The sequence below is a fragment of the Periophthalmus magnuspinnatus genome, chromosome 21, assembly GCF_009829125.3.
Source record: "Periophthalmus magnuspinnatus isolate fPerMag1 chromosome 21, fPerMag1.2.pri, whole genome shotgun sequence".
Classification (NCBI taxonomy): Eukaryota; Metazoa; Chordata; class Actinopteri; order Gobiiformes; family Gobiidae; genus Periophthalmus; species Periophthalmus magnuspinnatus.
In genome coordinates, this window is record NC_047146.1 from 3,965,810 (window position 1) to 3,988,932 (window position 23,123).

The 23,123-nt window shown below is 43.1% G+C and overlaps 3 protein-coding genes across 3 annotated transcripts in view; all 3 read left to right on the top strand.

The window, feature by feature from the left end:
- Positions 1–6,426, top strand: part of LOC117389288 (scavenger receptor cysteine-rich type 1 protein M130-like) — a 33,409-nt gene extending 26,983 nt beyond the window's left edge. The window contains exons 5-10 of the mRNA XM_055230708.1: positions 3,718–4,014; positions 4,548–4,826; positions 4,974–5,270; positions 5,583–5,909; positions 6,147–6,235; positions 6,403–6,426. Coding sequence (XP_055086683.1) covers positions 3,718–4,014; positions 4,548–4,826; positions 4,974–5,270; positions 5,583–5,909; positions 6,147–6,235; positions 6,403–6,426 — 1,313 coding nt within the window. The remainder of the gene's footprint in view (positions 1–3,717; positions 4,015–4,547; positions 4,827–4,973; positions 5,271–5,582; positions 5,910–6,146; positions 6,236–6,402) is intronic.
- Positions 6,427–13,782: 7,356 nt separating this feature from the next.
- Positions 13,783–15,512, top strand: LOC117389467 (trace amine-associated receptor 13c-like). Its single transcript, XM_055230709.1, has 2 exons — positions 13,783–13,980; positions 14,733–15,512. The coding sequence occupies exons 1-2, from the start codon at positions 13,783–13,785 to the stop codon at positions 15,510–15,512; spliced, it is 978 nt and encodes a 325-aa protein (XP_055086684.1).
- Positions 15,513–19,513: 4,001 nt separating this feature from the next.
- On the top strand, positions 19,514–20,862 carry LOC117389468 (trace amine-associated receptor 4-like). Its single transcript, XM_033987153.2, has 2 exons — positions 19,514–19,704; positions 20,034–20,862. The coding sequence occupies exons 1-2, from the start codon at positions 19,514–19,516 to the stop codon at positions 20,845–20,847; spliced, it is 1,005 nt and encodes a 334-aa protein (XP_033843044.1). The 3' UTR covers positions 20,848–20,862.
- The last annotated feature ends 2,261 nt before the right edge of the window (positions 20,863–23,123 follow it).

A 23,123-nucleotide genomic window follows, 5' to 3' on the forward strand; every position in this document is an offset into this window, starting at 1 on the left:
GAGTGTGATGTTTTCATGTGATACTTTTACTTTTACTTGAGTATTTCTTTGCTCTGGTGTCTGTACTTTTACTTAATTAAAAGAAAGTACTTCTTCCACCACTGTTTCTTTGTCAAAGTGTCTTTTGGCCTCACTCTGCAGCTACTTCAGTCTTAGGGGAACTGGCTCGTGTGTGTCTGAAACTGTCTCAGAACATGTGAAAATAAATGTACATTTATTTAATAAAAAAGTGTTTCTAAACTCAAACACAGCCTGATCAGACCAGGCCTGTTTCCTGTTTCCATCAGACGTATGAAACCAGCCTGTGGCTTTAATGAGCCCAACAGCCGCCATTTTGTGTGAAGCTCTGTGTCATGTGACCAACAACCGCCATTTTGTGACATGACTTTTGTGTGTGCAGGGCTCCTGGCAGAAGACAACAGCTCAGGTAAAGACACTCACACACCAGGATAACCACTCTGCCACAGTAACACAGGGAGAACATGCACACTCCACTCAGATCAACTAGTCATTTTGGTTTTAAAATGTTTGTATTAACCCGCTTTACATGATCCTGTTTTGTTTTGTTTTTTTCACTATTGTGTTTGTACATCAAGAAATATTAATAAAAGACAAATGAGGCGTCTTCTTTCCCCGACGTCTCTCTCACTAGCGTTAGCAACAGGTTTGATTGACAGTGTTGCTAGGCGCCTGCTCCCTGCTAAACCAGTGGAGCAGCCTCACTAAAGATTGGCTCTTTGGTTGCTATGATACTCACAGTCGTAATTCCCAGTATGGAACATGGCTCCAAATTGGCCCCTATAACTGCAGGCCTCGATGAGCTTCATTTGACTGGAGCTGGTGATGTGACGTTTCTTTTTAACCCTCTGATGCATGAATTATGAAAGCCTTGGTCAAGATTTTTTTCTGAAGTGTTTTTATTCTTCTCAGGACATGAAACAACATTGTGAGCTGCCTGTAAAAATGAATTAACTTGTGTTCTATTGTAAATATACAAACACATGTTTCTTTTTATGCTTTGAAAAACATTTCAACATTTTTTGGAGGAAATTTCAACACTGTTTAGGTGCAATGTTTAGGCCTGAATAAGAAAACTAGAGGAAATTTACTTGCATTTGCACCAACTGACCACTGAATTGACCTCAAAGGAGTGTGGCAGCAGAGAGCACTCTAGAGTCTGATATACAGCTCCACCATTTAAACCAATGTATTAAAGAGAAAGTTATGTTTTAGTAACTGTCCACTGCAGTGACCACTATGCACCAGAGGGTTAATTTATATGGATTTTTACACTGATGCTGAACCGACACAAGAATCAGAACAGAATCAGAGCGACACGAGCGAGAGACTTGTGCAGAAAAACAGATCATCATATGAACAGTAACAGATTCTTCGTTATTATTAATATTGTAGTCCAACATTTAGTTTAGATGTTCATAATTCCAAAGTGTAAACTCTCCCACTCTCAGTTTGAACCGTCTTAAACACATCTGAGCCTTGGTCTCACTTTTCTCTGTCATTAGTTTGTATAAAATGAGTTTCACATTGGCTTCTGTCATAGAAATAAATAATAAAAGAGCCAGTCTTTTGAACGGCTCTTTGAAATGAACAGATCCAAAAGATTCAGATCCCATGAAAGAGCCAAAAGTCCCATCACTAAGTGGAGCCAAACGCTGTGGGTGACGTCACACACATTTAGTCTATTTCTTTATACAGTCTGTGGTTTCTCTGCAAACAAATATATGATTTAAAAATGAGGAAATCCACAGGACTGTCCTCCTTCCATCTCCTGACAGTCTTTTCACGACAAAACTCAATCAAAATAGATCATTTTTAAAATCTCAGAGCCCCCTTGTGGCCCAAATTAGAGCCCATGGAGGGCCTAGTTTGGCTCGTGGGCCCCACTTTGCCACAACTGCACTAAAGCTTTTGTTCAGGTGACAGAAGTGAAACTTTTGTTTTGCTCTGCCCCAGAATCAAAAGAAAGATATACTCAGGTAAAGGGGCGGGGCCTCACTGCTCAGGTAAAGGGGCGGGGCCTCACTGCTCAGGTAAAGGGGCGGGGCTTCACTGCTCAGGTAAAGGGGCGGGGCTCTCTCTGTCTCTTGTCTGTTCAGAGCCGCTCAGGCTGGTGGGAGGGGCCAGTCGCTGTGCTGGGACTGTGGAGGTGAGACACAGAGGAGAGTGGAGACGGATGGGGCTCGATGGAGACTGGCTCCTGGAGGACACAGCTGCTGTGTGCAGAGACCTGGACTGTGGCTCTGCTGTTTATGGAGAAGAGAGAGAGGATTTTCCACAGAGTCCAGTGTGGTGGGTCTCATCTGACTGTGTGAAGAAGTCTGCAGTGAGAGACTGTGTCGATGATTCTTCCTCCTCTTCCTGGGGTCTGGAGGTGAAGTGTTCAGGTAAAAGTCTGATCTTACATTTTTATGTTCCTCAGATGTTTTTTCTCGTCTTATTCTTATTTATTTCTTTGTAAAGGGACAGCTCATATTAATGAACATTTAAAAATGTAAATATGTAAAGATTAAAGCCAACGTGGAACATTTCCATCTTCAGTCCCTTGACAGCTCGATGTAAAATAGTCGACAACAGAGAAAAGAACAACAATCACACAAAAGCAAATGTAACACACAACACACACACACAGTTTAGACTGGTGTCTGTCATGTTTACTGTGAAAACTACAGAGAGATTCACTTCTCACGTGTTTAGTAACAAGTGAACCAGGACTAAACCAGGACTAAACCAGGACTAAACAGGTACTAAACCAGGACTAAACCAGGACTAAACCAGAACTAAACCAGGACTAAACCAGGACTAAACCAGGACTGAACCAGGACTAAACCAGGACTAAAGAGGAGGACGTCTCTCAGATGAATGCAGCATGTGTCCTATTGGCTCAGAGCGGTGATGTCACAGCCCTGTGTGTGTCCTATTGGCTCAGAGCGGTGATGTCACACATGTGTGTCCACAGACTCGGTGCGTCTGGTCTCGGGGCCCAGTCTGTGCTCAGGATCAGTGCAGATCTGGGACCAGTCCTGGACCTGGGTCTGTGAAGGGGCCTTGGACCAGCAGGGGGCAGAGGTGCTGTGCAGGGAGCTGGGCTGTGGGGCTCCTTCTCTCCTCCAGGGGGCGCTCTCTCTGGAGCAGACGTTCCACTGTGAGGGCCATGAGTCTGCTCTGATGGACTGTCCCCGCTCCGGCTCAGAGACCTGCTCCTCTGGAGCCGCTGTCAACCTCACCTGCTCAGGTAAAGGGGCGGGGCTTCACTGCTCAGGTAAAGGGGCGGGACTCACTGTTCAGGTAAAGGGGCGGGACCTCATTGCTCAGGTAAAGGGGTGGAGCTTCACTGCTCAGGTAAAGAGGCGGGGCTTCACTGCTCAGGTAAAGGGGCGGGGCCTCACTGCTCAGGTAAAGGGGCGGGGCCTCACTGCTCAGGTAAAGGGGCGGGGCCTCACTGCACAGGTAAAGGGGCGGGGCTTCACTACTCAGGTAAAGAGGCGGGGTTTCACTGCTCAGTTAAAGGGGCGGGGCTTCACTGCTCAGGTAAAGAGGCGGACCCTCACTGCTCAGGTAAAGGGGCGGGGCTTCACTGCTCAGGTAAAGGGGCGGGGCCTCACTGCTCAGGTGAAGGGGCGGGGCTTCACTGCTCAGGTAAAGAGGCGGGGTTTCACTGCTCAGGTAAAGGCTTCACTCTGTCTCTTGTCTGTTCAGAGCCGCTCAGGCTGGTGGGAGGGGCCAGTCGCTGTGCTGGGACTGTGGAGGTGAGACTCAGAGGAGAGTGGAGACGGATGGGGCTCGATGGACCCTGGCTCCTGGAGCACACAGCTACTGTGTGCAGAGACCTGGACTGTGGCTCTGCTGTTTATGGAGAAAAGAGAGGTGATTTTCCACAGAGTCCAGTGTGGAGAGTCTCATATGACTGTGTGGAGAAGTCTGCAGGGAGACACTGTGTCTATGATTCTTCCTCCTTTCCCTCCTCTTCCTGGGGTCTGGAGGTGAAGTGTTCAGGTAAAAGTCTGATCTTACATTTTTATGTTCCTCAGATGTTTTTTCTCGTCTTATTCTTATTTATTTCTTTGTAAAGGGACAGCTCATATTAATGAACATTTAAAAATGTAAATATGTAAAGATTAAAGACAACGTGGAACATTTCTATCTTCAGTCCCTTGACAGCTTGATGTAAAATAGTCGACAACAGAGAAAAGAACAACAACAATCACACAAAAGCAAATGTAACACACAACACACTCACTACACACACACACACAGTTTAGACTGGTGTCTGTCATGTTTACTGTGAAAACTACAGAGAGATTCACTTCACACGTGTTTAGTAACAAGTGAACCAGGACTAAACCAGGACTACACCAGGACTAAACCAGGACTGAACCAGGACTGAACCAGGACTGAACCTGGACTAAAGAGGAGGACGTCTCTCAGATGAATGCAGCATGTGTCCTATTGGCTCAGAGCGGTGATGTCACAGCCCTGTGTGTGTCCTATTGGCTCAGAGCGGTGATGTCACACATGTGTGTCCACAGACTCGGTGCGTCTGGTCTCGGGGCCCAGTCTGTGCTCAGGATCAGTGCAGATCTGGGACCAGTCCTGGACCTGGGTCTGTGAAGGGGCCTTGGACCAGCAGGGGGCAGAGGTGCTGTGCAGGGAGCTGGGCTGTGGGGCTCCTTCTCTCCTCCAGGGGGCGCTCTCTCCTCTGGAGCAGACGTTCCACTGTGAGGGCCATGAGTCTGCTCTGATGGACTGTCCCCACTCCAGCTCAGAGACCTGCTCCTCTGGAGCCGCTGTCAACCTCACCTGCTCAGGTAAAGGGGCGGGGCCTCACTGCTCAGGTAAAGGGGCGGAGCTTCTCTGCTCAGGTAAAGGGGCGGAGCTTCTCTGCTCAGGTAAAGAGGCGGGGCCTCACTGCTCAGGTAAAGGGGCGGGGCTCACTCTGTCTCTTGTCTGTTCAGAGCCACTCAGGCTGGTGGGAGGGGCCAGTCGCTGTGCTGGGACTGTGGAGGTGAGACACAGAGGAGAGTGGAGACGGATGGAGCCCGATAGACCCTGGCTCCTGGAGGACACAGCTGCTGTGTGCAGAGACCTGGACTGTGGCTCTGCTGTTTATGGAGAAGAGAGAGAGGATTTTCCACAGAGTCCAGTGTGGAGAGTCTCACCTGACTGTGTGGAGAAGTCTGCAGTGAGACACTGTGTCTATGGTTCTTCCTCCTCTTCCTCCTCTTCCTCGGGTCTGGAGGTGAAGTGTTCAGGTAAAAGTCTGATCTTACATTTTTATGTTCCTCAGATGTTTTTTCTCGTCTTATTCTTATTTATTTCTTTGTGAAGGGACAGCTCATATTAATGAACATTTACATTTTTCCTCAGATGTTTTTTTGTCTAGTTGCTCCAGAGGAGTGTCAGGTGTAAAATGTGTCACACACACTCCTCTGCGTCTCACACTCCTCTGCGTCTCACACACTCCTCTGCGTCTCACACTCCTCTGCGTCTCACACACTCCTCTGCGTCGCACACACTCCTCTGCGTCGCACTCCTCTTCACTGTCCAATCATCTCTCTCCACAGATTTACTGAATCGTCCGGTCATCTCTCTGTCTGTGTCTGACGGGGTTTCCGAGGCCCTGCCGCAGGGGGTCCGGGTGCTGCTGGGGTCAAAGTTCAGGGTCAAATGCTCTGTGGAGCCACAGTACCCAGGAGGCTCCTTCCAGCTCCTCTCTCCAACCGCGCCCCTCGGTCAGAACCACACCCTGCCCGCTGTCAATCACTCCGCACACTTCCTGTTCTCTGACACTGGCCCCGCCCACAAAGGAAACTACACCTGTGTTTACCACCTGCATGTGTTCAACCACAGCTTCTCCTCTCAGAGCCCCAGCCTCCAGCTCTCTCTGGGAGGTACGTCCAGCAACAGCCTCATGTGAGGGTCAAGGGTCACACAGGGTCATGTGAGGGTCATGGGGTCACACAAACTGATCCTGGTCTTGGTCCTGGTCTTGTCCTGGTCTTGGTCCTTGTCTTGGTCCTTGTCTTGGTCCTTGTCTTGGTCCTGGTTCTTGGTCCTGGTTCTTGGTCCTGGTTCTTGGTCCTGGTCCTGGTCTTGGTCTGGACTGATCTGGGTCTTTTGTGTTGCAGCTTCAGACTCAGCCCTGATCATCAGAGTCCTGCTCATTCTACTGTTGAAGCTCCTCTACATCCTTCCAATGCTCTACTACTACTGCAAGGTACTGGACCTTTAGACCTGGTTTAGACCTGGTTTAGACCAGGTTAAGATCTAGTTTAGACCTGGCTTAGACCTGGTTTAGTCCTGGTTAAGGTTTAAGGTCTGGTTTAAATTCTGGTTTACACTTTGTTTTGTGACCTGTGGATGTGCTGTTTCCTGTTGTTTCAGGTCCGGGCCAGAGGGAGGCGCTAGAGAGAGGACCTCATAGGACCTTAGACTGGTTCAGATCCACATGAGACCTGGACTTAGACCGGTTCAGATGTGAGCTCCTGGTGCTCAGGACATTTGTGTAAATACAGAGTGACTTTAAAGTGTCTGACAGGTTTGGACGATTCTCTCATTTCCACTTCATCTGGAGAACAAAACATGTTTAAATATAAATGATACTTTTATGCAAATCAAGAAGCAGTTTGTCAAGAAAACATGAAAGAAAATGCTTTAAAAATGACAGGAAGTAGAGGCTGTGTCCCAATTCACCAAAGTGCCCTTAAATGCACCATTCGAACGTGGATTTAAGGGCTTATGTAAAACTTCAGGCACAAGTGCTGTTCCTTTTCATGCACCCGACGAATGTGGTCAAAAATATGCTCTGCGTTTCCATGGAGATCGACTGAAGCCGAAGCGTGCATCCGAGCACACATCACACACTGCTATATCCCATCATCCACTGCGCCTACAAAAAAAGAGACCGAAATGAAATGCATTACTCAATACACGTTCAAATGTAAGTACTGGTTTATGTCACCGACCACAGTGCGACATGAAACTGTTAAAATGTGAGTAAAAATCTGTATGAGGCGACTCTCAGTGAAGTCCTGTTCATTTGAGTTTACAGTAATCGATGTGGAACTGACCAAACGGATTGATAATTAATCTCTACACTTGTATATTAGTGTAGCTGTTGTAATGTTTAATATTCGTCCTTATTTAAGAACATTCTTTTGTCTTTACCAAGCAACGAGCAGACAGCGGAATTTATCCACCTGAGGAGGGAGAATGGACACTTATGCACTGTCCATGCACTTCTCCGTAAGCGCACAGACAGTGGTTGAAGTACGCTCCGTGTCTCATTTCGGCGCCTACATGGAGGAGTACCCTCCATTGAGCCGGTACTTCGAACAGTACATCAAAGGGTATGAACGGTGCATTTGGCAAATTTGGGACACGACCAGAGAGTTTTATTTAGAGAGCCCCACACTGATGACATCACACTGATGACATCACACTGATGACATCACACTGATGACATCAGACTAATGACATCACACTGGGAGAATTATGTCCAAAGGTTTGGCACAATTTACACATGATTTTAACACTTTACACATGACTCCCACTATATATATATTTTTATTTTTGTATTTGTTAAACTATGTCTGTGACATTAGAGGAGTCTTGGCCCAGTGTACCACACGGTTGCTTGGTAACAGTTATGTGATTCCCCAGTGTGATGTCATCATTCACAATTAGGAAGTAAAATGTTAAACTTCAAAAAGAAAAGAAAAAAAAAAAGGCAAACTTCTTGTGTAAAATTTTACAATCTTAACTTTGTTTTTAGTAAAAATTAGTCTGACTTGTTTTAGGCATTTTATTCATGTGACTGCGTCTGTTTTGTTTAGTCACACTCTAGTGTTTGTCACACAGGGTTACTTAAACTCTAGAGTTAGTTACACTTTTTATAACCATTCTTTTCTTGTGTTTATTATTGTATAGGACACTTTAGCAGATTTTTGATAAACTTTTTGAATCCTCATCCTTTTGTGAATTTAAACTTGTCCTGAGTTGCTCTGTACTTTGGTTAAACCGGCCTGGTACGTGTGTGTTCTATACAGATATTACATATACATGTGTCCATATTATCCTTATAACTCCATGAATAAGAATAACTCCAATGTTTATTAAATGTGTAGTAAACGTCTGTATCACACAAACCTGTGGATTTTCAAAATAAATGAGTTGTAAAACAAATAAAACATTTAAATATGGCATTTGAACTTCTGTGTGTGTCGTTCTTTGCTCCAGCAGCAGGGGGCATAAATGTATTATAAAGGCTAGACAGATTTTTTTTTTTTTTTTAAAGATAACTCTGTGAAATACTGTGATTATGTGACTTTTTCATATTTATTTATTTTATAAACTTATTCTAATGTTCTATCTAATGTGAAAACTCATGTGAAGAAATATTGAACAATTATAAATATTTCCTTTTAGGTCACAAATGTTATAAATATGTCATCTACATTCCCTGGGAGTGAGATGCTAACTGTAAGCACTGCTCTGTCTGAGGCTTGTTTAGACTTTAATCTGAACTTTGTTTTAACACAATCTGACAATAAAGAACTGACTTATCTGAACTACAACAGATGAGCAGATCTGTGCTGTTAAACAGGTCCCTCTCAAATAACATTACACTCACAAGCTAGCATTAGCCAAAAGTTGATCAGTTAGTCACAAGCTAGCTAGCATTAGCCAACAGTTTATCAGTTAGTCACAAGCTAACTAGCATTAGCCAACAGGACTTGCCCATGTGGGTAATGACATTGACACCTGGAGGGGTGTGATTGGGAAGAATGGCCTCCTCTGAACCCAAGTGTTGTTTTGTTATTGGACTTCTGTGCTAGTCACAGTTGAGCTGTCAACCAATCACCACCTGGTTGTGAGTTGGATCCACTGGCGGAGGAGGAAGACAGACAGGCCTGGCACGCCCAAGCGTATCGTCCAGATCTGCTGGGAACATCTGGCAGAGCCGTCTGTCAGGGACTTCAATTGACACCTCCGGGAGATTTTCTCCCTGATCCCGGGGGAGGATGGAGACATGGACTCCGAGTGGGCCATGTTCTCCACCTCTATTGTCAATGCAGCTGCTTGTAGCTGTGGTCATAAGGTCTGCGGTGCTTGTCACGGTAGCAACCCTTGAACCTGGTGGAGGACACCAGAAGTAAGGGATGCCGTCAGGCTGAAGAAGGACTCGGGCCTTGTTGGCTCGTGGGACTCCTGAGGTAGCTGGCTTGTGCAGTCACAGAGGCAAAATCTCGGGGTTGGGAAGAGTTCGGGGAGGCCATGGAGGAGGACTATCGAACAGCCTCAAAGAGATTTTGGCAAACTGTCCGACGCATCAGGAGGGGGAAGCAGTGCTTCACCAACACTGTTTACATTGCGGGTGGAGAGCAGCTGAACTCAACTGGGGATGTTGTCGAACGGTGGAAGGAACACTTTGAGGATCTCCTCAACCCCACTGTCCCGTCTTCTGAGGAGGAAGTAGAGACTGGGGACTCGCCCATCACCCTGGCTGAAGTCACTCAGGTGGTTGGGCAAGCTCCTCGGTGGCAAGGCTCCGGGGGTCAAGTTTCTGGATGTTGTGGGACTGTCTTGGCTGACACGTCTCTGGAACATCGCGTGGTGGTCGGGGACAGTGCCACTGGATTGGCAGACCAAGGTGGTCCCTCTGTATAAGAAGGGGGACTGGAGGGTGTGTTCCAATTACAGAGGAACTACAATCCTCAGCCTTCCCGGTAAGGTCTATTCCAGGGTACTGGAGAGGAGAATTCGACCAATAGTCCACCCTCAGATTCAGGAGGAGCAGTGTGGTTTTTATCCTGGTTGCGTAACACTGGACCAGCTCTATACTCTCCATCGGGTCCTCGAGGGTTCATGGGAGTTTGCCCAACCAGTCCACTTGTGCTTTGTGGATCTGGAGAAGGTATTCAACCGCATCCCTTATGGTGTCCGCTCCGGGAGTATGGGGTCCAGGGCTCTTTGCTAAGGGCTGTCCGGTCCCTGTATGACCGGAGCAGGAGCTGTGTTCATTGCCGGCAGTAAGTCAGACCTGTTCCCGGTGCATGTTGGACTCCGCCAGCGCTGCCCTTTGTCACCGGTTCTATTCATTATATTTATGGACAGAATTTCTAGGCACAGCCAGCGGTCAGAGGAGGTCCGGTGTGAGATCCACAAGATCTCATCTCTGCTGTTTGAAGATGATGTTGTCCTGATGGCTTCATCAAGCCAGGACCTGCAGCACTGGCGCGATTTGCAGCTGAGTGTGAAGCGGCTGCAATAACAATCAGCTCCTCCAAATCCGAGGCCATGGTTCTCGACCAGAAAAAGGTGGCTTGCCCTCTCCGCTCTTGATTTACTGGTCAATCTACTTTCCTGCCCTCACTTATGGTCATGAGCTTTGGTTAATAACCTATAGGAAAAGATCGTGGCTACAAGCAGCCGAAATGGGATTCATCCATAGGGTGGCCGGGCGCACCCTTAGGGATAGGATGAGGAGCTTGATCACACGAGAGGAGCTCGGAGTAGAGCCGGTGCTCCTACATGTCGAGAGGAACCAGTTGAGCTGGCTCGTCTATCTGTTCAAGATGCCTCCTGGACGCCTCCCTGGGGAGGTGTTCCAGGCACGTCTCACTGGGAGGAGGCCCCGGGGGAAGGACCAGGACACGCTGGAGGGACTATGTCTCTCGGCTGGCCTTGGAACGCCTTGGTGTCCCACCGGAGGAGCTGGAGGACGTGTCGGGGATAAGGGAAGTCTGGGAGTCCCTGCTTAGACTGCTGACCCGGCCCCGGATAAGAGGAAGAAAATGGATGGATGGATGGAATGTTAAAAGAAAAACATTTCTTTAACATTCCATCCATCCAGACTCAGGGTCGTATTTAATGAACAACTAACAGAAACAAAAGTACAGGGTTTACAATTACACAAAACAAATCAGTCTCAGAGCTAATTCGAAGGACCCAATATACAAAGGCACAAAGACTAAAAAGGCACAGGGGGCAGGTCCTTTAAAGGCGTTGCTGCCCCAGGTGAAGGCCCACGATTGGCCGAGCTCTAGGGCGTCGCACCAACACAGGGTCCAGGAGCCAATTAGGTGCCAGCTTGTGAGCAAAAGCTCCAATCAGGAGAGAGCTGTCAGATCAAAGCTTCCACAAAGAAGCAGGGATCAGCTGCAGGGACTTGATGTATATGACACTAGGAGCTAGAACAGTCTTGAATCAAAGAGTCTGATTTATTAAAGCCACAAAGAGCCACCTGTCCCGGAGCTGTGTCAGTGTCAGGACATACAACATATTTATACGACACAGATGAGAATCACATGAACCACAAAACCAGTTTAGAGCCGATAAAGGAGCAACAAGGTCAAAACACTTCTCAGGACATAAACACTAAGACAGTGGACACAGAGCACAGCACTGGATCAAAGGTCAAATAGATAAGATACATTTGAACTAAGAGTTAGGAAGAAACTAAGAGATCTGCAAACCAGTGTTGTGGAAAAATTACAGCTCTTGATGAAAAGTAATCCATTTGTGAAGCTCGGTGAGTTTTCAAATACAGACAAAAGGTTTATTTTTCGTTACAGCAGATACAGACAGGACAGGGCCCAGGCCTGCCCTGGCCACAGACTGGTAGCCTCCCGGCCTCTCCCCCAGTTCCTCAGTCTAAGTCCAAGTCTAAACCAAACCCTGAGCATCTGACTATTTTAGACCAGAATGACAATGCTACATACATTTTAAAGCAGAGTGACTTTTGCTTCACACCCATGAGATAATGAACTTTTACACTTACACAGGTAGAACAACAGCGAGTTTCCTGTGGGATGGAGACAGAGCTTCACACATGTTAATGTCTGGTCTGGGTCTGGAAGACTGACAAAAATCAAATGCTTTTTAAATACACAACATGACTATACTTAAATTTCTATCACACTTTCTCCCTTTTGATTATTCATTAATCATACTCTATAAACAATCATCACAAACAGAACATGCACAGAAACATTCATTATTGTGGATCCAAAACACAGCTCATGGAGATGAAGTCAGTTCCATTATTGTTGACTGAGATGGAGGGAAATTCAACAGTTCATTGTTATGTTCAGTTCAGTTTGTCCTTATCCAATATGATTTGTAGTCACACAGTGAATGCTGTTTTAACATGATGGTGGCGCTGTTCAGTTAAATCTTTCCCATCGCCTGTCCTCTGTCCCTTTGTCCTCCCTCTGATCACACATGGTTGTTCTCTCCGTTCGCACGCAGCTTGGCGTCTCTGGCCACAGCTCTTCTCTGGAGTTGTCCTTCATGTGTCGATTTCAGGGCTGTGGTTGGGGACACGAGCAACAGGTTGAGTTCTTCTGAGTCACATGAAAAGACGTGAATTTTTCTGAAGTTTTCCTCCGGTGACATTGAAACAGAAGAATGGATTTAATGATGTAGGTCTGATTCAGTCCAAGAGAAGACCATGTGTCCTCCAGCTCAAGAGAAGACCATGTGTCCTCCAGCTCAAGAGAAGACCATGTGTCCTCCAGCTCAAGAGAAGACCATGTGTCCTCCAGCTCAAGAGAACCTGCTCAAGAGAAGACCATGTGTCCTCCAGCTCAAGAGAAGACCATGTGTCCTCCTGCTCAAGAGAAGACCATGTGTCCTCCTGCTCAAGAGAAGACACGTGTCCTCCTGCTCAAGAGAAGACCATGTGTCCTCCTGCTCAAGAGAAGACAATGTGTCCTCCTGCTCAAGAGAAGACCATGTGTCCTCCAGCTCAAGAGAAGACCATGTGTCCTCCAGCTCAAGAGAAGACCATGTGTCCTCCAGCTCAAGAGAACCTGCTCAAGAGAAGACCATGTGTCCTCCAGCTCAAGAGAAGACCATGTGTCCTCCTGCTCAAGAGGTGTTTTTGGTTCAGGGTTAGATGGAAAGTTCTCTCCTGCTTCAGATGTTGTCAGGTTACACGTCTTGTAGTTAATGGAAAACAGTCTCTAAATGATAACACCTGTTTTCACACAAACCAGTTTTGAAAACTAAAATAAAATTTGTAATTTCCCCTTTGACACATTTATATATCTATATATACATGTGTCAGTTGTGGCTTAGTTGTCTTCTGCTGCAAGAGAACAGTTAAATTGCTGTTCTGAAAGAAACATTTTGTGAAGCCCAAAACTGTTATTGGTTAGTTGTAAGTTGTTAGTTGTTAGTTGTAAGTTGTAAGTTGTAAGTTGTAAGTTGTTAGTTGTAAGTTGTAAGTTGTTAGTTGTAAGTTGTTAGTTGTTAGTTGTTAGTTGTTAGTTGTTAGTTGTTAGTTGTTAGTTGTTAGTGTTGTTAGTGTTGTTAGTGTTGTTAGTGTTGTTAGTGTTGTTAGTGTTGTTTGTGTTGTTTGTGTTGTTAGTGTGTGATTATTTCATAGGATCATGTAAAGAAAAAGAAGATAAATTATGCAGCATCCACATCTCTAACAAAAAAAAAAAAAAAAAAAGATTAACAAAATCGCAGGCGCTTAGTCGTCAAGGATGGTCAAGTCAGTCAAGTCCAGTGTTGGGCATCTTACTTCAAAAATGTAATTAGTTATAGTTACTAGTTACTAGGCAAAGTAACTATGCTGTTACTTGTGTTAAAACAATAAAAACACAACAGATATGAACCTTTAACATTGATTTCACTTTAACAGATTGCAATTATATTGTATTTGTTCACAAGTAAATTATAGAATGTATCAAAAATTAAAAAATATATATATAAAAAATTCATTTCAAGTGCAGTTTCACACAACTGTACTTCATGTCGGGCTCCCTGGACCAAGACGTCTTCTGCTACCCCCATCTGAACTCCTCGTGCAGAAAGCCCACACACCCGTACGTGGAGGCCATGCTCATATATGTGCTGCTGTCCTGCGTCTCCCTCATCACGGTGGCTCTCAACCTGCTCGTCATCATCTCCATCGCTCATTTCAGGTTAACCCCAGACTCTGTTGTAAATGTGAAGTAACAGCTTTTGATGTCGTCGTTCCAAACAGGGCAAACAGGAGTGGTTTTGTTGCACTTCTGGTTTTATTTGCAGACTTGACTCATCTCCATGTGAACATGTAAAACACTAAACTCATATTCTCACTGTCATATTAATGTGTTCTCAGGCTAGTGGCTCATATGTTTATGTAAGAATATTATTACAAATGTACGGCACTATTTCTGTTTTCTTTTGCTTGTTTAGTCGCTGATTTGTGAAGGAACATGTTTGTGACCAGTGGTGGATGGTAATGAAGTACAAGTTGTAAAGTACTGTACTGAAGTAGAATTTGTAAGTATCTGTACTTTACATGAGTATATTTTACAATGGATACTTTTTACTTTTACTTCACTACATTTTTGAACAGTACTGTAAAGTAAAAAGTACTTTTAATATGATTTGAGTGGTTATTTTTACCATGTTTGACTAAAGGTTTAGAGTTCAAGCTTCGGCTTTGAACAAACAAAAATAAATACACAAAATTCATGAGAAAAAAACAAAACAGAAATTGATTTGTTATGATTCAATGACCTAAATATGTATCATTTTGAATCAATGTCATTACAACTAACAAGACATGTGTGAAATACTTTTACTTTTTAGTCTTAAACTACTATTTGTAAATGAGTACTTAAATATTTTTACTTAAGTAGATTTTTTTTTGTCTATCTATCTGTACTTTTACTTCAGTAACAAATTTAAGTACTGATGTGATTCATAATAAGTCAAAATGGCTTGGACCAAACTGTTTTTTTATTTTAATATCTGAAAGGAGCATTTACATCGAAAGCTGCTGGAATCTCGGCGACATCGTTTGCAGCTCCTATTACCTCATCGATTACATCATCACGTCCGCCTCCGTGGCCAACATGGTGCTTATATCTGTCGACCGATACATCGCCATATGTGACCCTTTAAACTACCACACTAAAGTCACGATGAAAAGGACAAAGTCATGTATTTTACTGTGTTGGCTTCTGTCCGTCGTTTACAGAATGGTCATAATGCACGATCAGCTGAAACACCCAGGTATGTCCAACACTTGCGCTGGAGAATGTGTGGTCATAATTCATTTCATATCTGGTGCAATAGATCTCGTGTGCACATTTGTCATTCCCATCCTCATCATAATCGTCTTATATTTGAGGGTTTTTGTGGTGGCCGTGTCCCAAGCTCGTGCCACGCGCTCCCATATTTTATCCGCAAACATGCCGCAGATGGGGAACGTGACCGCAAAGAAAAAAGAGCTTAAAGCGGCTGGGACTTTAGGCATAGTTGTGGTTGTTTTTTTGGTCTGTTTCTGTCCCTACTACGTCCCCAGTCTGTTGGGCGAGGACACTGCAGTAGATGCTTCCTCAGTGGACGTTGAGATATGGCTGGCGCATTTTAATTCATGTCTGAACCCTGTCATCTATGCCTTTTTCTACCCGTGGTTTAGGAAGTCAATCAAACTCATTCTGACAATGCAGATAGTCAAACCTGGATCTAGAGACTGGAAAATGTAAAGAGTGAATCTGTCATTTGTCACGATCATCACTTCATCGACTTGTCGTTCAAAAACATATGAAACAATCATTTTTGATGGTCAGTTTTATCGTGGGGACTTTTTCTTTGTCCTAGTGGAGAAAACTGTGTTACTTTTCTGTTCTATAGTAAGAACTGAGCTTTTAGAGGGTTATAAATAACTCATTATAGACACAAACGAACTAAGAGTTTCATTATGTTGTTTATTTATTGCAGTTATTGATTTTTAACAATATTGATGATTTAGAATAGTTTATGTGGTTTAAATCTGCTCTCGGGTTTTTGTGTCAGTGGTATAAATGCGTTTCTATATTATCGTTTATCGTCTATATTTACTTCAGCGATATGTCGAAGTTTAAAATGTGTTATCGCGACAGGCTTAGGCACAACATGGTAGGGTGTAAGGCATTTCACAGTATCATTTATTATAATCGTTTGTCTTTAAAAGATGGTTTTGTTATAGACGTCTAAGAACATGTACAATGCTTCATAAATTATAAGTATTACATGAGTATATTATATAAGTATATTACTTTGTGCCGATGGTTTTACTCCAGTCAAGTCACAGTTTATGAAGATGGAAGAAACACTTTTTTTTGACAGTTCAAACCATAGACTGTGTAAGGAGGTGACTGAGTGAGTGTGACGTCACCCACAGCGTTCAGCTCGAGTCACATGAAGCTCATCAGGGCTGGCACTTATAAGGAAGGAGCTGGATTTATCTGCTGTTAATGTTCTTTAAGTTCAGAGCACATTTAAGATATATAATGTATTCTGTGTTTACACTTTTGCTAAACTGCATAACAAAGTTTCTAATAAAATCTTCAATATGCATTTTGGTGTCATTATGTAGCATCTCAAAGTGTTAACTACAGGGGAATATCAGGTAAGTGTATGCAATACTCTTCTATGGACCAATAAACTTCGGTTAGGTACGACTACTGGAGCAACTGTTGGAAGAACCTGAGTTATAAGAACCACAGACCAGAGAAATACGTTTAAATTGCCGGCTTCTTATTGAACAGTTGGTAAAATAAGACAAATACATGGACAGACATTTACATTAAATATTAATCTCAAACCTTGTTTCACTTTAATGCTTTCTTTTGATTTAAAGATTTTCTTTCAGTTTTGAGTTTCTAAATTAATCGGTTGCAACCTTTAGTTCTAGTTTTAGTTCAAGTTCTCTCATCTATTTTCTTGTGGTTGATTTAACTCTTTAATTTAAATCACCTCTAGTTCTTTTCAGTTCTGTTCAACGTTACCCTTTTAGTTTGAACCATTTTTGTTACATTGTTTACAACCAAAAGAATAACCGTAATTGTAAAATAACCTTTTACAACCGTTTGTTATCATCAATCATATAAAAAAAAGTAAAATTGTACAAAACTAAAATGAATTCAGTAAAAGGCTGAATCACTCTGTATTGCACAGAATAAAGTCTCTTTGTCCTACGTATTAATCCAGTGTCCGTTGTGCAGGAGTTTGGGTAAATCCTCCCAGTTCTGATGAAAACTCTGCAGTGTCCAGTAGAAAGCACATGGCTCCTGGCGCATGCAGTTCAGAAGGTCCGTGGGAGACTCTCCATCTTGTTTCAGAATCAGAATCAGAAGACTTTTATTGCCATAGTCTGTGAACACAGTTCACAAACTAGGAACTTGCTTCGGTGAAAAAGTGCAACATAAACACACTGAATAATTACAAATACAAATAAGGGCATGCACAAAGTTAAAAAGATATGCTTAAAAAAATCAAGTGAAATACTTAAAGGGAGAAAAATATATACAACAGCAGCATCAGAACAACAGTGCAAAGTGGCTTATTAAAGTGACCACACGTGGTTCTCAAAGTTCGTATTTAGCTGGATTCTTTCAAACCATACCTTAAAAGCCTATCATAGACAACATAAAATATGCATAAGTGCACAAAATACGTTGCTAGGATAGTGTTACAATACAGAAAATTATCATCAGCGGTCTAAATTGATTCTTGTTAAGAACAAGCAGTCGCCAAAATGGCGGACACGACGGGGACAAGCCTGGGCAATGAACTTACGAAGTTGATCACTTTTTAGCTTTAAATGCACCGTGACTCACTAGTAATCTATGAATTCACTGTTTTAACATTACATTCTCTTGATAAGGTGATTACATTGCACAAAATAAAATAAAATACATTTATTTTACACTCACCAAGTCCCCTTCATCACAAAAATCAAACCGTTTCCACACAGGGACAGGTTGAAAAACAAAATATTCTCTTCTCAAGTTTTTAGTTTACAAATATCACTTTTCTCAACTTTAGACAAATGTTTGTCTCTCCTTCTCTCCTTTCTGCAGCAGCTCTGCGTGTGCTGTCTGTATCTCCCTCGTCCAGCAGAGGAAAAACCAAAACAATCCGGTTGGCTCCTGCTAGTCACGTGGTTCACGCGCTACGTGAGTTTCAAAATAAAAGTCCAAAGACAAATTAATTCACTTTTTAAACATTTTAACGTATATCTGCATGAAATAAAACATTTTAGACTTTTTTAAATTAATTGTATCCATATCACATATTTATTGTCTTTTTATCAAAAGTATTTATTTCTGTTTTTAATCAACAAGCTTTTACTTTGAAAGTCTATGCTAACCTGGGTTACAATTACTTTTTTGAAGTAGTAGTAGTAGTAGTAGTAGTTTGAAGTTGAAGTAGTAAAAACATCGACCCTTTGATCAGCAGACATGAGTTTAAGAAAAAGCGTTGAACTGCTGCCGTTAAACAGGGGTTCAAGGTCCAGGTGGGACTAGAGACGAGGCCCAAGATACAATATGTGAACATTTGTTTGCCAATGACTCTTCACTCCCATGCTCCTATTTTATTTGTGTTTTGGCAAAAGTTCAATTTGCAGAACATAATTTTCTGAGCCAGAAATCTAGCAGGCCAGTCCTTAAGTGCACAAAACATAGACTGTATATATAAATGGACATAGCCAACCTGTCTGTAAATCAAGATATGAACATTAAGGACAGACAAATCAGGCGCCTTCATTCCCTGAGGTTGCTCCTGCTCCCTGCTAAACCAGTGGTGTGGGCGGGAAGGGGCGTTACCTTCAACAGCCTCGCTCCAGATTGGCTCTTTGGTTGCTATGATACTCAAAATGAACCGCTATAACTGCTCTAGCCTCGATGAGCTTCATTTGTCTGGAGCTGCTGTCGGTGACTCACTTAGTCCACGTCTTTATACAGTCTATGGTACAAATTCTACACCGTAGGCTTGGGTTCGGCACAGTCCACTTCAAACATGTTGTGTGCTCTAAACCAGCACGGTACATGGTAAATGGTAAATGGACATGTTTTTCTGTTGCATTCTTCCACGTTCTAGTCCAGGGGTGTCAAACACATTTTCACTGAGGGCCACATCAGCAAAATGACTGCTCTCAATGGGCCAGATCCAAAATAAATCCAACTACTTTTTTTTTACTTGTTAATTAACTGTTTTTGTGTTTGTTATTTATTCAAGTTACAAATATTGCATATGAATTTGCTTAGATGTAAAATATGCCTGTGTAACTGTGTATGTCCTGGAAAAATGACATTTTAAGACCATCACACCTTTGAGTTTACCCTGTCGAGGGCCACATGAAATGATGTGGAGGGCCACATTTGACCCGTGGGCCTCGAGTTTGACACATGTGCTCTAGACTCTCAAGGCACTTTACATCGAGGAACCGCTCACACATTCACACACCAGTGTACACACACACTGGAATCACACCGCCAACCTGTGGGTCAGTGGATGTGACCGCTCTACCGATGATGTTTATGTCTAGAGCCTTCAGCGGACAAACACTCTACCAACTGAGCCGCTCTCTCATTTATGAAGTTAAGTTGTAGAAGTTCTAGCGCAGACGTCTGAGATGGTTGAATGTGACGTACAGGTTTTTGCCTTTGAGAGTGGGCGGAGAGACACCTCACTGCTATAAAAAAAACGCTTTCCCCGTGTGATGACTTCAGAACATCAGACCATGGAAGCACCGAACGAGGCCGAGCTGTGTTTCCCAACGATCAACAACTCTTGCCGAAGGAGCCCACGCCCAGAGCTGGAGAGCACCGTCATCTACATCGTGTTATCTGCCATCACGGCCATGACTGTGGTCCTCAACCTGCTCGTCATCATCTCCATCTCACACTTCAGGCACAAATAACTGCTGACTTACGTTACATAGCATAGCACTATAGAAACGGTGAATGTTTGTATTTCGTTTGCAGAATGCAGCAGGTAAACAGACGTTAACCAGGACGAAACATGTGTGTATGTGCAGGTATTTATCACACTGAGGGGACTAAAATCTATATACATCATGAACCCAGTGTGTGTAAGTGTGAGAGACTGAGTCAGACAGAGTTTTTTTTTTCATTTATTTATTCATTTAGAAGCGATCCATCACACTAACCTTAAGATAAATGTTTTGGATGTTATTAAAACAGCTTTTCATATAAAACTGTATTTCTTTCATTTTCCAGGCAGCTCCACACCAGCACTAACCTCCTCCTCCTCTCTCTGGCCGTGACAGACTTCCTCGTTGGCTCAATCCAGATGCCCTTCCAGATCTTCTACTTTGGGGGCTGCTGGCTGCTCGGTGACCTCTCGTGCGTCGTCTGTTTCGTCAGCGGATACCTGGTGATCGGCGTCTCGTGCGGGAATATGATTCTTTTATCGGCCGATCGGTACATAGCCGTTTGCGACCCCTTACTGTACCACTCTAAAGTGACTATCAGACGTGTTCAAGCCTGCGTTTGTATCTGCTGGATTTCTGTTATTGTTCACGTCAGTTGGATCATGAGGGATTTTGTCAAACAGCCGGGCGTCTTTAACACGTGCGTTGGCGAGTGTGTGTTTGTGTTAGTACACCCAGAAGAAGGAATTGCTGACATAGTGATCAGTTTGGTGAGCCCTTTCACGATCATCACGGTGCTGTATTTGAAAGTGTTTACCGTTGCAGTGTCGCAGGCCCGTGCCCTGAGATCTCAAATCACCTCTCTGGGTCTGCAGCCTTCAGGGGCAAAGAAAATGGAGCTAAAAGCAGCCAAAACATTAGGGGTTCTGCTCATCGTTTTTATCATCTGTTGTAGTCCATATTATGCATTTACTCTCTCGGCTGAGACCCCTCACCTAGACCCTTTGTCTGGAGTTGTTGAGGTTTGGCTCATCTGCTTCAACTCCTGTATAAACCCCATAATCTACGCTTTTAGTTACCCCTGGTTTAGAAAGTCTATTAAACATATCGTAACACTTCAGATTTTCAAGCCCAACTCCAGGAATAGCAGGATACTTTAAGAATTATAAAATAAAATGTATATGTAAATGTGAAATAAATGTATTAAACCTAAAAAACAAGCCTGCACACTATGTTCTTATTTTAATTTGAAATGTTTCTGTATATAGTCGCTCCATAGACGCCCTCTGGATGTCCAAGCTGGATTTCTTTCTTTCTTTTTTTTTTTCCTGGGTCCTGGGGCTTCTCATAATGGACCAGTGTGGATTGGATTTGTGATGTGCAGCAACACCTTCAGTTGTATCAGTTTGAATGTGATGTGGTGAGAGGTCAAAGGTCACGTTTCAAACTGAAGACCAGAGCACCAGGGCACATTTAGAAAACATATTGTGCAAAGGCCACATTTATGAGCATTTAACCAGAAAATGGTTAATATCATTATCATAATATTATGTGTTTGCTCAAAGTTGTATTTTGATTCATGCATTAATAATTATCAATAAATTACTATTATTATTATTATTAATAATAATAAAAGCCAACCACAAGTGTGAAGCACGGCCCTCACGGGCCTCACTCGGCCGACCCGGCGCTCCTGTGGGAGGCGCTGACGTGCTGCTTGCCTCTGTTTTATTGGGGCTGTGGGCTGCACTTGTCGTCAAACTCAGCCAAAAGACATTGGAAGTGCTGATGCAAATAATGCAAAAACATGGGTTTTTCCAGGCATCGCCATGGCAACACTGTGCAAAATACAAACTTGGCCTCCCAGACTTTTTCGACGGGGACGGCCTGAAGAATCACTGTGCTAAATTTCACATTCTTCATTGAAGGTAATAATTTCTTAATTTCCATACATTTCAAAGTCTTATAATGAGTTAAGAGCTCATTGTCTTACTTTCTAAATCAGCCTCCTGACTCTGCATCTACACTATTTCTGTCCATTTTAAAAAGCTTTGGTGACTAAAATTCATAATATTGTGTCAGTTATGGACTGTACCACCAAACTACATCACTTACAAGATGTGTGTCAGAAGGACCTGGGCATGATCATTACTGATATTCACTGGACAAAAGCTCCAGAGAATGAGCACTCCTCCTCTGTTTGTATTTGACTCAATCTTATTCAGTTTAAAGTGTTGCATAGACTGCATCTATCAAAACTCACACTGTCCTTTATGTGACACATGTAAACAGCAGTCAGCCTCATTAGCTCACATGTTTTGGAACTGTTCTAGTATTATATTTTACTGGAAAAGCCTATTTGATATTTTGTCCAAAACTCTTAAAAAAACACTGAAGTTGCTCCAATAGTTTCTCTTTGGAGTGAAGTCGGCAGCTGTCGAACTATCAAACCCTCAAGTCTGTGGTGCATTTTGTGATACTTTTAAATTTAATAAACTGGAAACAAAAAACACCCCCATCTCATTTGATCTTAATGAAACACGTCATGAAACATCTACAATTACAAAAAATAAGGTTTAACTCAACTGAACTGAACAGATAATATTGGATGAATCCTCTTGTTGTTCACTCTTCACTTTTTTGTTTTGTTTTATTTATTTTTTTATAACATATTCTATTTTGTATAATCTATATATTTACTTGACTTATGGAAAAACACAGTAAGAGTGTGAAATATGAGAGCGTGATACTGGCTGATAGTGAGTTTCCTTCACTCTGATAAAATGGGCCTTTGTGGTTCAATTCTCAGAACAGCAGCTCTGAGCTGCACACGCTTCAAAACATGTCAGATCTCAAACTGATTTCAACTGCAGACCATGTTCTGTAAAAATGTTAAATGGCCCCTGTTTTCATATTTATGACCAACTCAAGACGACATCACTGCTGCACATAATAGATAGTTAATACTTTTTGTCAGATCAGAGATCTGAAATTTGTCTTGCACATAAAACAGTGGCTCCGTTGCTTCACATTAACATCACACATGCGACACAGACACGATACAAACATTAATTCAAGTGACACACATTTACTCACTTTCTAGCACTTTGATAGCTATGGATTAAGCTCCTTGTTTATTTTAAGGATTGACTGATGAACAAAAGAATGCTTCAGCCTAACCTTATTAAATCGTGGAACACTGAACCGTCGCCCAGATGGAAGCATTGCATATTCACAGTTCAAAACATGGTTAGAGTCAGAAATGATGTTTCTTGCCAGTCGTATTGTGTTATTGTGATAGGCAGCCTCATACTGACCTTCTAATGGCTGACCCACAGTCTTAGAACAGATCTTGATCAGGTGTTTAAGTCCAGACTTTACTGATGTGGACAAGCAGCTGTACCACACAGCATTACAGTACTGCAGCACACTGAGG